Consider the following 18,915-nt stretch of genomic DNA (forward strand, 5'->3'; position numbering starts at 1 on the left):
GTCATATGATCCATTTTCTTATTTACCGCGTGATGATTAACCATTAGCGAGTTGGTGCTCGCAACAAAAGCAATAACAGGCTCTGTGCCCACCCCATTCTTCACTTGGTCATGGGCCTATAGTATTTTGCTCTTGAGTAATGAGGAAATCCCACTGTGGGGATAAGCATGAATATGCATTACGGTGTGGCTGACTATAGGCGACCTTTTGGGAATGTATAGAGCGGTGAGGGAAGACACACTGGGCTATTACCACAGCACACAGTTCAAAGTCAAGTTAAATGTTTAAGTCTACATGTGTATGTAGGGGGCCCATGGGGATGCAGTGTATGAATCAGAATGGAGTTTACCACATAATGAGACCCCCAAAGGAAATGATTAGTGAAACTTAATCATCTTCCAGTTAACATCAGACCCTTGATCACATGATGCTTTTTTTATAATGGCTGACTAAGTAGAGAAGGAAGATTGCTCGAAGAGGATGATCCAACTTCTAATACGTGGCCTTGTTGGGCATATCCTAAAGACTGATGCGATCTTTTAGACACTGATGCTGAGAGCTAGGATGATATGGATTAGTCTAATTTATGCAGCAACTGTTTAAAAATCTAATCCTTAGAGCTAAAGTAATGGACCACCAGAAGTATCTCTACGCGATATCAGATCAAATTGAAGCAGCTCACAGATAATAAGTAAATAATAAGTATTTGGCATCCAAAATATTCATCCGCAAATCTTCTAACATCTACACAGTGAAACTCACACAATGATTTAGAAGTTCAACCTTAGCTAATGTTTGCAGACCTAAGCGCAAGTCAGTGTCTTAACAAAGCACATATGATCATAAGCACACATTTATACACATGCAGATGGTGCATACTGAAGACACCATTTGGAGCGGTCACTGTGGAGTTTTCCCTTGGGCCCAGCTCTGGCCTAATTCTGAATAACCACTAAAGTCATGTGACTGACTCTTGACAATACAGAGAAAGCATGGCAGCAGCAGCAGGGCTCGTGTGGTTCACTGAATCTGCCGTCTATTCGCTTTAGAAAAACAACACAATGGTTACACAGAGAGCTCGTGTTTAGTCATTTTATAATCATCATTGGAAAGCAAAGCTCATCATTAACTAAAGTAGGGGGAAGACACAGTGAGATGATTTCATCAGTACAACATGGGTACAGTCCAATTATAGAGCGGCTGAATTTTAAACTGCATATTACGGCAATGTGAACTACAAAGGAAGAAAAACAAGAACAGACAGGTGACTTTTTTCAAGTCCACTGTTTTTTCCACCTTCTCCCTGCATTAGATTTGCCAACCTTGGCTGTTCTTTTGTGGACATTTTTAAAAGCACAAATAAAAATGAAGCCACACTCCTAATACAGGTGTGCTAATAAATGGATTCGATGTACTGCAGTCATAGAGTTGAGTGCCATCACACGCGTACAAATTGTTATGTTTTGTCTGCTAACATTAAAGCAACATTTTTTCAAATAATGTATTCCTTTAATTTAATCTAAAGCTGCACTAAATGCAGCAGAAAGCAGTTCCCAGCCAAAAAAAAAAAAAAAAAAAGCTGACTGTGCACTACAGTACCTGAGCCTCACAGAAAGATACACAAAGCAGGAACTACTTGACAAACTAAGTGGAACATTTAGAAGCTAAAAGGCCAGAGAGACTGTTTTATATTGTGAGGCCAGGTTTAATATTCAGACGATGTTAAGTAGAAATATTTGTTCCAGAATTCTGCTAGAAAAATGTTATTTATTGAAACGTGCAAATATACATGCAAATATCTCTTTTATGACTGTCTGCTGCCTTTTGTTCTGCTTTCTGTCAAGATGATCCCACACTGCCTCAATAATGTTGGGGTCCAGACTCTAGGGAGGCCAATCCATGACTGACAGTGTTCAATTTTGTGTTTTTCTCTCCAACTATGCTTTTACTGGATTGGCAGTGTGTTTGGGATCATTGTCATGCTGAAAAATGAATTGGATGCTGTCTGCATTCATAATTACATGCATTTTGTCAACACCACTGGATGAAATCTTAATGTTTTTTTAGTTTTTTTTTTTAGGCCCGATATTTTGTCTTCCACTTTTCCAGTTTCCTCAGTTTTGTTGTAACCGCACACTGAGCACAATAGTGAGATAGCTGAGCTAATAGCTCTTTAGAAATCATCTTACTTGTACCAAAATACTATTGTACGCCTTTCAAACTGTGTTTTCTTTATACATTCAAGTAAAGAGATGGGAATATATTATGTGTTTTTGCGACTGGCTACTAGTAACAAAGCATGGAGACCATGTTAAAAATTACAAGAAAGTATGAAAGGAAATGGAAAGAAATTACGGCTGACCCAAGAATTTAGCACAGTATGTATTATACATAAACAAGCAATTCATTTGTATTACAATTCTCTGTCTATCCGTCAACCATAGAAAACAAGAATTTACACAAGACAGATTTTGCGAGAAAAAGATGGCATTACTATTCAGTTTACTCCTGCTAAACTTGGATTTAAGGAACTCAGTAGGTCCTTGGCACAGAAACAGATGCCAGGTCATTATATTCCTACTGGGTGTAGCTCAGGAGGTATAGAGCAGGTCAACTACTGATTAAAAGTTTAGCGGTTCGATCTCTGGCTCCCCTAGTCTGTATGCCAAGTATCCTTGGGTAAGATACTAACCCCAAGTTGCTCTCAGATGCATCCATCGGAGGATGAATGCATGTGAATGTTAGCTAAAAAGCACTGAAAAGCATAGAAAAAAGTGCTGGTGTGAATGGGTGAATGTGGCATGTCGTATAAAGTGCTTTGAGTGCTCCATGAGGGCAGAAAAACGCTATATAAGAGTCCATTTACCATTTACTGATTCTGATGAGTGAACTCTGAGACACCCCTCCTCAAACTGACCCCTTGCAACTCAACAAAAATTTCTTCAGACATGGCATTTTTAAGTTAGGGGATTTATAAAGGATAACCTAAGGCAAAATTCATTCATAGCATATAATCCTAAGTAAGAGAGCAGTGGGCGACACCTGAGAACAAGCTCCAAGTTACTGTGCCTTGATCAAGGAAAATTAACCCAGCAAGTTTCTTCCTGTGACAGAAGGAAACCAATGAAAGCCTGGAAACAACATGTAAACTTTAAAAGTTGACATTACTGTCACGTTAACACTTTTAGTCACACATACAATCAGAACTGCTCCCAACAAACAGATGTTTACATCTGCGCTGTAACTGCAATAATTTAATCAACCGATTTGCACTACAACCTGGTTTGCCTCTTATCTGTAGTTAATTTTATTTAATTTTAATAACTGTACAGTACTCTGTTTATAGTAACCATTGTCCTTAATGTAAATATGTAAGAAAAATTGTGTATGTTTCTGTTCTGTGTCCTGTTTACCGTTTGTTGTATATGTGTCTTTCTGGCTGCTGTTACAACCAAATTTCCCCTTGTGAGACAATTAAAGGATTATTCTATTCTATCTATTCTTCTATTCTACATCTCCAAAAGTTGATTCTGTTCATCTGGACGTAGCGTTTTGTGGGAGAAACGTTTCGTCACTCATCCAAGTGACTTCTTGGATGAGTGTTTTAGTCACACAGCTCAAAAGTAGTCATGAAATAGTTAATGAAGCCTTAAAGTTAAATGTTAAGGACAAAAGCAAATAATTAGCAACAACTGTGGCCTGACAAAATTCAATTCAAAATCCCTTAAAAATGGGTTCATACTTGAGAATTCTGCAGCCATGTCCAGGTGCCACTGCATATGCCTTCGTCAACGTCACATGTTATCAATTTGTCATGGGATAAAAGTGGGTTGCCCATGAATTCACTCATTATTGACCTGAACAACTATTCAAAAAGATGATAAGCCTTTTAATTCTGTTATGCATTGCCCAGCAATAGGATGGGCGCTTCTGTTATTGAACCCCACTATCTGTGTCACCTTCCCACACAAAGAGTGTGTAAGACAAGACAAAATCCAGATTCCTGCTTTCAATGTCATTTCACACTCTGCAATCACAAGGGATTCCTGGCCACATGCTGCCAGTGTCCTGCAGAAAATAGATCTGCCCACCACAGGTCTTATTACTCCTTAAGCTCTGCCACAGCCTGGGGTTACACCATCGTGCCTGACAGGAAGAGGAGACGAGAGAGAGACGGAGCAAGAGGAGGGAGCAGGGGTGGTGGGAGAGAAAGAAAGACAGCAGCAAGACATGTAGAGATTAGACAAGGAGAGAAGAAAGGTTGTGACATAAGAGGGAGAAGAGCCGAAGATGTAAAAGTGACAGCGGAAAAACTCTTCATCTCCAACCCCACTGTGCTTATTACCTAAACTAGGACTAGATATGCACATGTATACACACGCAGACACACGCAGAATAACAATTAGGGGCAAAATCTCGCAGGATATTAAAGGTAGAAGCATCAAAATCCTCTGATCCCCACCTAACCCACCGCAACATGGGCCAGACAGGCAAAAAGTCATTTGCGTCTCAAGGGCAACAGAGTATGTTGATGATGATGATCTAAAAATAGTCCCGAACACCTTCAGTCCGTCAGCAGGACCCAGTCATTCGTTAGCCTGCACATGACCTTGGCTAGCTGCAGGAGCAACAGCAAGGTTTCTCCCTGAGGAAACAACAACAACACGCTACTGCTGACATGACTAATGCTTACAATCACCGTGCAACACACACCAAATCTGAGTCACTCTTCATAGACGAGAAATGTCGCACTCTTTGTTTTAGATTATTGCATTTTCTGAGTCTCATTTTTTAAAAGTCATCAGGTGTTAATAAATGTGCTCGGGCTGAAAAATACGGATGTGTCGGGGATAATACCCAAACGTCTAATAGCTTAGGTGCAGCATTTCTCCAGAGGACAGCACATGGAAGCGGCACAGCAGGGAGGGGTCTGTGAAGCTGAAAGAAGGCCAGGTTGGTACTCTGATTGATTTAGGTCAAGGCACCATTACTAAAATAAGAAATACTTTAGCAACGACAAGGGCAACGGACAAATAAAATCCCTCCAGGGAAGCTAAAAATAGACAACTCAATTTTATAATGTGAGTGCAAATGACTTGCCTCCTGCTGCAGGCGTATCCTGTATTAAGACTTTATTTTAGTCTCAAGCTGCCTATGAATGAAAATAGCTCACCTTTAAAAGAAAGCACAATTTCATATAATGCAAGCAGCAAAAAGAAAAAGAAAATCAACAGGTGAGTGCATTTTTAATATACTGCAAAGCCACAAAAGCTAAAATACATGAAACAAGCAACTCTGCTTTTGAACACAAACTAATTAAGAAATAATAAACTGTGGTTATTCAGAAAGTGTAAGTCTTTATCAGCTCACTGATGAAAGTCGTCAAGCAATTAAGTCGGCTGTGCTGAGTCCTACTCCTATTTGGTCTCATTTCAGGTCATTTAATCAGGGCATTATCACCTATTCATGTAAAATAACCTTCTTTAAGGACACAATATTAACTCCTTAATGCCTAGTCAATTTTAATGCACGAGATTTTGCACGTTTTTGAGGCTTCTACATCACCAGTGTGATTTTCTTTCCCCCTGAAAGGGCTATATAAATTGCACAAAACATTTTGGAGCAATAAATTGTATTAAGAAAAGTGCCAGATATAGCAAATATCACAAAAAAAAAGAAAATTAATATTTAAAAAATTAATTTGTCACATGGTTATCAAGAATTGTCAGGGAATTATTTCACTGAGTTTATTATATAACACATATATAATATTTATTGCAATATTCTTATCAAAAAGACATTTCTCCTAAAACTCAGAAGTAAGATTCCTTTAAAATAGTTTATCCATTAGAGAGAAAAACTATTATTTTAATTCTATCATAGTTTAATTCAGTTTCAGATCATTCACAGTAAGTGATAGAAAACTTACTTTGTGTGTTCAGAGAGTTTTAATGGTCTGAAAAGGTAAGATTACAATTTTTCCAATTTCTTGTCTCTCCATGTTAGCCCTGTAATAGACTATAGACTATAGAATACCTTGGGTGTCACCAAAGGTCAACTGGGAGAAGCTCACGATCAATAGTCATGGGAACTGTTGAGAGCAATTCATGGTATGTGTAATTTTGTACCAGTTTGTTTTAAGTTTTTTCTAGATGAGGACCAATCAAGAAAAATGAACATTTTTTTCCGATATAGAGTAATCATTTTTGTCTTCTGGGGTATCTCCCATGCTGTGTCTAAAATCGCGCCCACTTATAGAACATCAGGAGAAGAAAAAAGAACATCTTTGTTTATTAGCATCAACATGGCAAGATGTAACCATTTGTAACAGCAGGTTTCCATGGTAACTTTAAGCCTCTTAAGCTCAAATTAAGTTTTTTGTTGCTAATGCACAACCAAGTCCTGCAGTGGTACTTCTGAGTAAAAAAAACTCATAAAATATGTATGTGGGGTAATCAGGTTGTTAGTTTCTAACTGTTGCAAATCAGCAACGTCTGCCTGGAGAGGGTTAACAATCAAACTGACAAAGTTTCAAGTGACCTGGCTAATCATGTGTCCAGTCATTTCTTTCATTAGACCTTGACCATGATGCAGTGCATGCACGGGATTCACAAGGTAACTGTCATTATAATAATGCTTTAGGACTGTTATGCTATATTGTCACATCTATAGCTTAATCGAAAGTGAACCAGGAATATTTTTCAGACTCTTTCTTAGGCCACACGCAGATGACAAAGGCAATTAAATAGCCTAATTTTAGCAGTGTAGGAGAGAGGCTCCATTGTGACCAAACAGTGCTGTTAAGTTCCACAACATTCACAAAAATGTTGTTGACATTTAATCATTTCTCATAGTTTTTCCTTTTCATTCAAGTGTTGATAATCGCTCAGTTATCGGGCAAGAGAAAATCCCCCTAAGAGTTTGGATAAAAATATTGAAATGCTATTTTTGTCTCAAGTGGGAGAGATTTTGGTAAATTGATGAAAATTGCATCTTGATGGGAGTCATTTTTCTTTTTACCCTGCAAGTTGTGGATTAAGTCTGAATCCACTTGGGAATGGTGTTAACTATGACTTAATCATACTCATAGTTACACAGTCCTCGCTGATCCATACAGAAACAAAGCTATTCCACCCAGACACAACAATCAGGTGTTGCAAACACCCAACGTCCTTTAATAGGCTACCCTTCATTGTGACAGTCTCCTGTGCTTGCCTCAGTGCTCAGCCATATTTCTCACCTTACCCTATTAATGAATAATCAGGCACTGCTTCTTTGCGATCACACACCAATGATAGAGTTACGGGCACCAGATGCTGCTTTTCAAGCCTCTTTGAGGCAAAATTGAGTCTGTATGCTTATACAGACGGGCACCTCTTCACATTAACGTGCCTGTGCAAGCATGCGCATGCAGAAGCATGCATGTGTGACATGGAGGGATCGAGAGAGGAGAGAATAGAAACAGAAGTGGAGCAGGAACAAGGGCATCCCTTTAAGAGCAGCCTGCAGAGACTTTGTCCTACATTCCTCTTTGTTTCATGGGAGCACAGAGGAAGGGGAGGGAAAAAAAGGGATGAAGAACGAGGGATGGGCCAAGGTATTAAAACAGATTCAGATGTGGGCGGGAGAGGACGCAGTATTCTCCCATTGAAAACATCCCCAAAATAGCATCAGTTTGGCAAGTGAAGTCTGCCGCAGAGGAAGAGAAAAGGCATTGCCTTATCATCCATTATTATGTGCACTGTGGTAAACAAGCAGTTTGAGAAAATAAACAGATGGACAATCTTTTTCATTAAAGTTACATTACCATTCATTCGGGGGGAAAAAATCATAAGAAGCAATCTGCTTAACAACAACAACATGGTTTCCAATATATTTGTTCAACTGGAAGGGCATCCAATTACCAATTCCCAGCTTTGAACTCTGTCTACCTGCTTCCACAGAAGACTTTGCTGTTTTTTTTATCTGTGGAGAATACTGGCCAGCATAACTCCTGCTAGGAAAAGTCCCATTTGCCGAAAGGTAGAAGCAACACGGCTCCTAGGAGACTGACCTGGGCCTCCAGAACGCTACATTTTCTTCAGTGTTTTACCCTTATGTGGCCTCACGGGGTTTCCCTACATCACTGAAGTAGATATAAAAGCCCATCGTGCAGCTCCAGCCTCACGAGGTCCAACCCACATGCACTTACTCCACCGCATGTCTCTTTTTGCCATCACCACAGGGAATGAACCATAATCCTTCCCATTACTGTTGCCTTTTTCACAGACAATTTCAGAAGGATGTTCAGTTCATCCCATGGCCAAAATAGCAGATTGGGAAAGCAAGGCACTGAGCCTGAATAGTCCATGAGTCTGGAGTAATTGCTGCCATTAAAAGAGTGACCTATAAATCTGCGCTCATTGATTTCTCAGTCATTAACATTTAGTGGCAGGGATGCTGGTGGGAGAGAAGGTCATATCTGGGGAGCTTTTTTAAACGCAAGCATTTGGAGGAGAAGAATGCGAGTGTCACCATTGCAATGTATGAATTTATTTTTTTATATCCGACATACATGCGTGTGTAACATAAAACAAAGGGTGATAATGAGAGAAAGAATGTGTGTCCACAACTGTGCCCTTGTGTAGAAGCTTGTTGGACTGCGTGGGCTAATCATAGCCAAAAACGGGGAGTAAAATGTAAAGCTTGCGACAGGTGCAAGTGACAGGTAGCGTAGATGCAACGTGTAATTTGCACAATGGCCAGCACGATACACGCCTTGGATTATTTTGAGATCAGCAGCTGCAACTTTCAGATATTGTTTGCAATTAGATGTTAGAGCAGATTGGTGCCGAGACAAAGATGTCTTTCTTAGAAGACAGTTGACAAAGAATTAGGATGTGGTCAGCTGACATGTAACAAATGGCGCAGAGCACGCAAGAGGCTTCAGCTGCTGTAGTGAAAGTATGGCCATAACACAAGGCTGGTCCTATTTACGATGTGAAATGCTAAAGCGTCAAGTGGAGCTCCTTGGGGTTGATTAGTAGCCCCCCTCCCTGAGTGGAAGTACACACGTGATAAATGACAAGCTTGAGCTAATGACGACAGTAAGGGTGGAGAAAGCCTCAGGTTAGTGCGAGCATAGAGACATCAGGTCAGTGCCTCTCAGAAGTTGAGTCACAAAGAAATACACTTAAAGTTTGCATTATGACATTCAAAGGTGAAATAGTCTAAAGAAAGCTACAGCTATACATTCTTTTTTAACCCTATAAGTTTGGTGTTCAGACATTAAGCACACTGAGTATAACCTATACTTTATTACTATGTGATAAGTATAATTGAGTGTAGTATCCAAACCTTACACCTACCAGTCACTTTATTATTTATAATTTACTAATAGGGGATTGGACCCCCATTAGCCTTCAGAACTGCCCTAATTCTCTGTGGCACAGATTCAACATGATCCTGGAAACATTTCTTAGAGATTTTGGTTTGACATCATATCATCACACAGTTGCTGCAGATTTGTTGGCTGCACATTTCCTGTTCCGCTACATCCTAAAGGTGCTCTGTTGGTTTGAGATCTGGTGACGGTTTAGGCTATTTGAGTACAGTGAACTCACTGTGACGTTCATGAAACCAGTTTTAAGATTGGTTAAGCTTGGCATGTTATTCCGCTAGAACTTGGGTAACACTGTGGTCATAAAGAAATAAATATGGACAGCAACAATACTCAGGCAGGCTGTGGTTTCAAGCGTTACTCAATTGGTACTCAGGAGTTCAAAGTGTGCCAAGGAACTGATACAGGCAGGATGGACGGATGCTGTCATTTTGTTTTAAGATCCTACATGTGAATGTCACAGCAGAAATCGGACCAGACAACATTTTCACCCAGATAACTGGCACTCGGTGGATATTTTCCCCTTTTGGAAAATTCTCTGCAAACCCTAGAGATGGTTGTGCGGGAAAATCCCAGGAGATAAGCAGCCAACAACTTCTTGAATCCCCCTTTTTTTGTCCAAATAAATGAATCATAATAATAATTCCAAAAACGTTGATTAGAAAGAATCCTGGGGTTGGGGTGGGGGGAACACAGAATATATATGAAAAGATGTGGAGGAAGAAGTAAAGGTTTTTATCCTGAGGTGCAAATGACTGAGTGGATTCAGCCCATGAATAATTTTCATCTGATGCTAAGAGATAAGACTGAATAAGTTGGATTGCATTTCAGATTTACTTCTTTTGAGAAATTTGCATCTCTATTCCTGTTTCAGACTCGGTTCCCTCAAGACACAATTTCACAGTTAACACCAGTAATAAAGCAAAAATAAACTACAGAAGCAAGGCATTACTACAAGAAATAAATATGGTGAAATAGTTGCACCCGGTTTCTTCCCTGTATGATCAGTAAGTTAGGATAACACTACAGTCAACATTCCCTTACCCGCAGCCACTGCAGATTTATTTTGGTTAATCACTAATGCATAAAAGTAAGTGCTGTCAAAGTCACTGTGTGTTTTTTTAGGGCACTGTCATGCATTCCTGATCTTGATTTTCAGCATCAACCTCTAACAAACAATTACATGGTTACAAGGATGCATATGGAAACTAGGAAGATACAAAAATATGTTCCCCGCCCCTCAAAATAACACTTCTGATACAGCATATAAACATACAGCGTATTACAGGTTTTGTTGAGCAGTAATAATATACACACTGGAACCCTTTATCACACCTCCTGACAAAGAGAATTAGGTTGATTAAATGTTTTCTGGCTCTCCATTTGAGCTGCTATATTTTTTTAGCCAATAATTTTGTATCTCGAGTGTAGTCTGGCTATGGGATGTGCTGCCAGAGCTAATAACACAATATCTTTTACTAGAGAGAACCAGAAAACTATCCCTTCAAAAGGTACAGTTAGACTGAATGGTGTGAAAGTAGCTGCAATAGATGTCGGAGAGATGCCAGGCCTGCAATCTGTCTCTGGGTGACTGCCAGCCAGGGATACACATAAACTGACAATACCCACACACCCGTACTCGCACACAGAACAAGCTCCCCAACACATACAGTATCTGCCTATCTCTGTTACCATGGAAACTGACAGGCCTCCCATTGACAAATCTTCCGATGGAGATGTGTGTATGTGCGTGTGTGTCCATACAGTACGTGTGAGCATCGCTGCTTCTTGAGTGCTTGTGGGGGTGTTGATATGTGCGTTTGCATTTCAGAGATTGCACTCTGTGAAGATGAGTAAGCACACATGTGCGCCCATCATTCAGATACAGCGCGCAGGCCAAAATAAATGCATGTAACAAAAAACTGTACTCGTTTAATTTAATCTAAAGTTGTCATCGGTAACGCTGGTGGAGCATGAGTGAAATTACACCCTAATGAGACTGACACTTACTCTGAGGAGTCTATAAAGTATATTCCAAGGGCCCCGATGCTGAGTGCAAAGACTAACACCACCTAAGGAGAGAGAAAAAAGACAAGGGAAAGAGAAATTACTTTCATGCACTTCCACTATGCTCATTAATACAATTTACAGTAAACAAAACACTGCACTCATCTGGGTTGGACACAATTTGCAACACTAGTTACAGCATCTGTAATTAAATAGTGGCTTGCCTCCTGCAGGTTGCAGAATGGGTAGACATTTTCAAATAGCACACACTGAATAATGAATGCCAACTCTCATGTCAGCAAATACCGCGTATTGAACACAGGCAGTGTACAAAAGGAGGCGGCACAATTACAGGGAGCAAAGGAAGGGTGCACATAGGCAAGCTGATGAGAAGAGCAACAACAGTGTGTGTTTTAGGGGGTTAAGAGGAAGCACTTAGAGAGGACCACAACTATCAAGTGTTGACATGTGCTTCCAAGCTACTGCACTGAAACAATGTATTATGCTAGACTGGGGTCTGTAATGTTACTGCGACTATCTATCACTTCCATTAATAACATCAATACCAGAACCCTGCAGTTATTCATGTTTTTTTATATCTTGCAAAGATTTGAGTCCCAAAACATTGCTATAAATGAGTTAAGTGGATACGGATCTTATAAACACGAAAATAGTATCATTTTCTTCCCGTCTCTTCAAATGTAGTATAAAAGAAATTCAGAAGCTGCTTGAAAACACCTTATTGTAAGCACATGCATGTCTCTTCTTGTTCCAGACCAGCAGTTAAAAAGTGCCACAATAACCCCCTGCAGCAACATCAGGGCTCAAATCATCATCATCCTCACTGTGATCATCACAATCATCGTCGCAACAGCTGACCAATGTAGCGTCGTATAATAGTTCCTCTCTGATGATCCCTTCTCCCATTCAGCCATCTCACAATAGAAGCTCAATATCCCTGCTGATTGGCCCATTTATTATTGATGATGGGAGCTTGATAACTTTCATGTGATGGGTCCTTTGTATTGATCCAGCGCATTGTGGCTGAGGTAAACACCTCCCACCCACCCACTCCTCATTGCATTTTTAATAGCTCCCTGCTTGAACAGGGGATGATGGCAATTCCGAACCCAGAGAGGTCAAGGGAAGGAATAACTAAACAAGCCAAAGACATCAATGAGGTTCCGCATAAAAGACACAAAGAGAAAGCTCAAGCTGAAACGCTACCATAATGTCAGCAATTTTGGGTTTGTTTTTTTTAATGAAAGGCACTCCACTACTCTAAATAGAAGAGGTAGTAGTCCATTATGGTGCATTATCTCATTCTAATGCTGCCTTGTTGTGTGTTTTTCCCCAAAAGATGGCCATAGATAGTCTTTGGCAGATGCTTGTTGAGTATCAAAGCCAAACTGAGTAATCTTACACAAGTTTTGTATTTTCTTAAGAGAATCTAATCAATGTTATACTTTAACCTGTTTGTTGGAATACTATTGCTTATGTAAAAGAAAATGCATTAAAATGACATTGATTTCTGTAATGATGCTCTGTAATTTCTGTAACAATAAATAGTCAGGACATCTTTTCTCACTACTTGTGAGAACTGATTCTTAAGCAATGTTCAGACTTTCAGGAGGTGATAGTAGACAAGGTGTTTATGTTGCATTAGCAGACACCTAATCATCTGTGGTCTGGTATGCCAACACTTCATAATAGTAGCATGGCTACTGGTCTAATACCACATCCACCTGTAAGTTTTAGAGAATGACAGAAATACAATGAATACAGGAGAATCTAATCTACTGTACATTCTAAATCTGACAATACTACGAGAGTGCAATGTTAGTTCTCCACAAACCACGAATGGATCTGTAAGTCTCAGGAAATGTGACTAGAATGAAAGTTAGTGTCAGTCGCTTTGGAAGTTTGATGGCTGTGATGGTGGAAAATCAACATTTCAAACATAGCAGAGACTGCATGTAAAATACTGATGTGCCCATCGAGATGGACTACCATTATATGAAGCATCGATTCTGGCACTTTGGCTAGGCACCAAAGGCACCATAACCAACTTCTCAGTTACAGTAGCCATACCCTGTAACATATACACCTTGACAGATATTGGATTTTTAAGACCAATTCTGATGCCGATAATTGGTATTATATATCAGCCACAAAAAACATAATTAGATTCTCCTACCATTTGTTATGTGTAATTATTCATGAGTTCTCACTAAGATAATATACTATATAATATGATACTCTGCCCAACTCTGTGCGGATTAGCTGGTTGTGTTTGTGACATTTTAAACGCACATATGTTGTCAGCACTTACAGAGTTTGTGCGTTGTGCTGCTTAGAGAGGGCACTTTGGTGGAAAAACTATGTAACACAAGTACTCATAACATGGTCAAAGAGTGTTTCTCCATTCTGTTCATCACTTTTTAAAATTTTCATTTATCGGCCGTTATAACGCGGATATTGATATAATGGCAAATCACTAATAATTTCCAAAACATCATCATGCTTTAATAAAACACCCTATTTTGTCAACTATTTTGCTCTAGATATAACCAAAATTACAAAAACAAACAAATAAATTGGTGGGCACTGCTTGCTGGCTCTGCAAGAATGAAAATTGAGTTAAGTCATTAATCTTATAATATCTCAGTTTTTCAGTAAAATGCATTAAAGAATTAAAGCAATAAAGAAAACACAAGAAAATACACAGAAAATGAAAACAAAGCAGTTAACAGTGAATACCCAGCTCTGAGCTGAAGAGATGAGAAACGTCATCATCTTAAAATGACCCAGTTATTCAACTGTGTTTTGCAGCCCACCCCTCCCCACACCCCATACACTACACTTTTCCTCACTCTCAGTGTCTCTCATCTATAAGGGCTAACTGTTGACCTCAAAACCATAATCTACCAAGGGCAACCAACTGAGCATCCGCCACTTCAAATCAAGGAAAATGCAATGACAAACTACAGCAGCAGTAATAGCAGAAGGGGCATTTCCTCCACTTCCAAAAAGAAATTTAATCAGAAACCTCAGCAGCAGTACAAAGATTACTAAGTATAGCTCCTGCATTTGTAATACCTCAAAATTATTTCGGGGGGCCATTTATGTAAACATTCAGTGATTCACATGTGATTAAATGACATCGGTGAGTCACATTTCTTATCAACTGGAATATGCCAGCATCATGTCTGAGGAACAGCTTTCGGACATGATGTCTAGGTTTTCATTGGTGTACCCCTTTCTACATTTAAAGTGCTAAGCTAAATCTGTCAAATGCTTTCCGAGGTGCACTTCAGCAGGCACACTAGAAGACTCCAAGTGTAAACAGGGCAGCAACAAATTGTGGATGTGTGTGTCTGTGTGTGTGGGTGTATGTGTTTGTGTGTGAACTTGAAAGCGTTAGGGTTTCAGGTTCTCTTACTGCAAGCAGGCTAAAGGCGGCGGCTCTCAAATGACACGATCAGAATTGTAAACACATAATAACACTAACTTACACATATAAACACACATGCAAGTCTGACACACTGAGCTGATTTGTAAGTCTAAAGAATTTTAAGAGCCCATCACAGCTCGCCATCGGAAGCGCCCTAAAACTGAGCCAAAATTTCACACATGACTTCCTTCCCCAACAAGGATCCTATCTAATGACTTCCTCTGTCCTGTAACTGCACTTTGTGACAAGAAGACAGCGGACTCCCGAAGGCAGGTGATGTAGGGTGGCAATATACAGAGAAATCACTTCACATTAAGGCCAAGTATGAGGTCAAGAGGTCAGTGAATCAAAGCTCCTCTGTTTCTACCATATTTCTTTTAAGTGATCAAGACAGAGTACAGTTATGCATTTCTCCATGGTAAACTGAGAAAGGGTTAAAGACATGCCTACACACATTTAGATTTCACTAAAATTAATTTTAAAAAGACATTCTGCCTATAATAACCAGAATGTGGGAATGTCTTCTTTACAGTGGACAAACCAACTAAAATTTGACAGAAGTAGTTTTTACTCATGTTGATTAAGACACAATATTTTAAAAGCCAGTCTGACCTATGCCTGTTTACAGATGCAGTTTACTAAGGCCTCAGTCACACAGGCCAAGAGACTGGTTAACAACCATCTAGCAGCCACTTGTTGCAAAGAAAAAAATTAGTACTCCCCAACTGCTTGAAAGTGTTTGCTGGAAACCACTGTGAAATCAATTGCTAAAGTCCTCTTTACACAAGCCCAGAGACCAGATAGTGATCCCTTAGCTACTGCCAGTTGCTACGGAAAAGCACTACCAGTCTCAAGGCTTGGGTGACAAAGCTCTAACCAAGCTAGCTATCATTAGCTGCTAAATTAGAAATCCACTTTGTCATCCATTTAAGGGAAGTTTTTCTCACGGGTTAAAGATGACTTTCATAGCCGCTGAAATGCTAATTCATTTATTAAAACCTTTTGCTATAGACATAATAGCAGCATGTGACAAAAGAGGCAGTCCTACTATGTATCTTGCTGCTGCTGGTACATACAAATGTGTGCATGCATGTATTTATGTATGCTAGTAAGCTTCTAGAGATAATTGAAACAATAAAGGGTGTCATGAAGGGTTTCTAGGAATCCTGATTTGTTTCCGAAGATTACATGAGTGGGAAACATCTTTGGGAAGTCAAGAATGCCCATCAGTACTGTATGGCATCAGGATAAGCTTGTTCATTAATCCAGCCTGGCTCGCTGGGTTAGCCAGAAAGAAGAGCTCCAAAATGTGTGATTGATGCCTCAGCCAGAAAGGATTTCAGAGGTCCACAGCCAAGAAAATCTCTGGCCAATCCAGTGTAGCGTTTCTGCTTTTCTATGGTTTTAATCCCCAAACACATACAATATATGGTTTGTATTTTTTCAACAGACTTCAAAACAATAAAGAACATTATGTGTTAATTCATATTCTATACAGATTTTCTCTGAATAATTGACCTGTCAGTGAAACAGAAAAGAGATGCAACACTATAGCTTTCCCTTTCTCATCAACTTGTCACAATGTTTGCACTGCAGAGCAAACATTTGCATCAATCCCAAGTGTTTGCTTTCATAACATCCACTCCTACATTATCAGTCACGGGTCTATGGTGTCAATGCAGATTGAGATGCACTAGGAAACAGAATCGTATGTCACCGTGAGGCAGAAGTGTGAGCCTCTCTCTGAGGGAATGTCAGCAAAGGAAACCTCCATTAAACTTTGATGACATACACCCATACATCAGCACACATTGTGATATCCCCTGTCAGAACGCCGCACTCTATATTCCAGCCACAGACTGCATAACTCAACCTAGACTACTGATTCGCTCCGTGAGACTGAACAGAGGTGCCACAAGCATACCAATTCACGCCAGCGTGTTCCTATCGAATACACCAGCAGCTTCGGAAAGTACGTGATTATTAACAACAGGAGCCAAACAAATTCTAAGGCTCAGATTATGACCAGCGGACTGGAAAGAGACCTAAGAGCCTCAATGCAATTAGCAGCACATTGCTGAAATCCAAATATAAACCAAAAGTCCAATTTTTTTTGGTTTGCTTTTGAGGCAACCTTGAATTAAAGCAATTTACTTCTAGGCTTTCAAGGGACTGAAAGTCCACTTCACACTGTCTGATGATCAGTCTGCTGATAGCTAACCTCTGAACAGACTTTCCCTTGGCCTGATTGCTAATTGCCACCTTCACTACAAAAGCATTTTACTGATTAAATGCGGTTTCAAAACTGTTCTTATTTTTCTAAAGCTGGAGCTCTGTTTGTTTTTTTATAATACTCTCTTCTCCACTGTATAAGTTTAAATTAAGAGAGGCATAGAGGACAAAAAGCAGGCAGCAAACGAGCTGAAGCTCGAGTGAGTTGTGCATCAGTGTGTCTGGTTTTTTTTTTTTCTTCCATTATTTGAATCCACTGTAGACGGAGTTTATTTTAGTCAAGTCTATTGGGGAAGGAGATGGAGGAGTTGAGTACTGAACTACATCTAGTCCCCTGTAATGAAATGTCTACCACTACTGTTAGAATATCTCGGTAATGTTTTATACTTCTCATCTGTCTAGTGTACATCTGTTTCTTTTTAACAGTTGTTATACGTCTTAGCTCCTTTTTAAAGAAAAGAATCTGAGGTTTTATGAGGTTGAATTGTCTGGTTGGAATCGAGTAGTGAAAATACTGCTGGCTCTAAATGTTGCGCTAGGCAACACAATCCTGTCTCCTTTCTTTCCACTCATATCTCGTCCTCGCTCTCACAGCTAGCTCAATTTGTGTTACCATCCAAGGTCACACAGTAGCTGTTCTCTGGGGTCTCTGGGGAACAGTTGAATAGAGACTTGGTTGGAGGACATTAACATGTCCTTCAAGAATAATCATTATCATTCATCCACCAAAAAACTTTGCTTTTAAAGCCATGAAAAGTAAAAAAGTTGGATTTTCAGCATTTACATGTTTATTCTGTTACATACACTATCACAAGCAATGTTGGAAAACTGTCAGAATGGACGTGAGGGAATGTACGAATAAGCAGAAAAAGTAGAGGTTCAATTTTATTTATATAGCGCCAAATCACAACAAGCTGACCACAAAAAAAGAGCATGTAAACCACCAGGGCACTTTGCATGGTAATCAACACATAATGCACTACACAGAGACACAAAATGCTGGCAACAACGTCGCCCACTAACGCAGATAACATCGTAGGGTCTGTAAAAACTCCTTGCAGAAGTCTCAAATATTGTGATTTTAGAGAAAAGCATGAGAAATGGGGATGACTCAGCCCATTTCCAATAAATCACTGGAAAGTTTGAAAACAATGCAGTGCGTGGTGAAATTACAGATTAGAATCTACATCTCACTCTCCTCACATCCCTGAATTTAACGATACTTTCTTCCCACTTCCTACTTTTTCTTCCATTATTGCTTTTGCCTGCTGCCAAAGCCATAATGTCTTCAGCTATAAAAAAAAAAATAATTTTAACATTGCAAAAGCTGGCAATGTGACACTGCCTGATTTTGACACATGAAAATACAAACACGGTGTGAAATGTAACACTTTCAGAGCGCCGACTCTGTTTAAAATGAACTCTGGCGATGTCAACAGAACAGGTGCAAGCCCGCAACAAGCCACAACAAGAAGAGTTAGATTTCTGCATTCCAAATTCTGCATAGTCACGCTTAATTTGTTGCTGGCATGTTTTGCAATACCCGATCACACAGATTTAGAGCCATCTAGAGCTGCAAGGATTGCACAAATAACGGCAGGTCAACCATTTTGATAATAAATGCGCACAAATCAAAGTTTAAAATTAGTATTAGCTGTATCTAAATATTCCGGTATTTTTATATTTCTATTTGGCCCAATTGTTTCAGTGAGGCACATGTAGGGGTTTGGAACACACAGAAATGCTTATATAATAATGCTTATAGCTACTGACTGCTAATTCTGAGAATTAACTACTAATGCTCTAATATGAAATCCTACCTATTCCTCAGACAGCATATGGT

The 18,915-nt window shown here is 39.6% G+C and overlaps 1 protein-coding gene across 16 annotated transcripts in view; it reads right to left on the reverse strand.

The window, feature by feature from the left end:
• kcnma1a (potassium large conductance calcium-activated channel, subfamily M, alpha member 1a) overlaps positions 1-18,915 on the reverse strand; it is a 150,921-nt gene that overhangs the window by 69,498 nt on the left and 62,508 nt on the right. For all 16 annotated transcript variants that reach the window (XM_086259360.1, XM_086259351.1, XM_086259357.1 and 13 more), the window contains exon 3: positions 11,390-11,451. In XM_086259360.1, coding sequence (XP_086115486.1) covers positions 11,390-11,451 — 62 coding nt within the window. The remainder of the gene's footprint in view (positions 1-11,389; positions 11,452-18,915) is intronic.

This window comes from Aulonocara sp. 'chitande type north' Nkhata Bay, linkage group LG13, assembly GCF_057382095.1.
Source record: "Aulonocara sp. 'chitande type north' Nkhata Bay isolate Kocher_YH1m ecotype deep benthic linkage group LG13, A_spYH_male_GT1.1, whole genome shotgun sequence".
In the NCBI taxonomy this organism is placed as follows: Eukaryota; Metazoa; Chordata; class Actinopteri; order Cichliformes; family Cichlidae; genus Aulonocara; species Aulonocara sp. 'chitande type north' Nkhata Bay.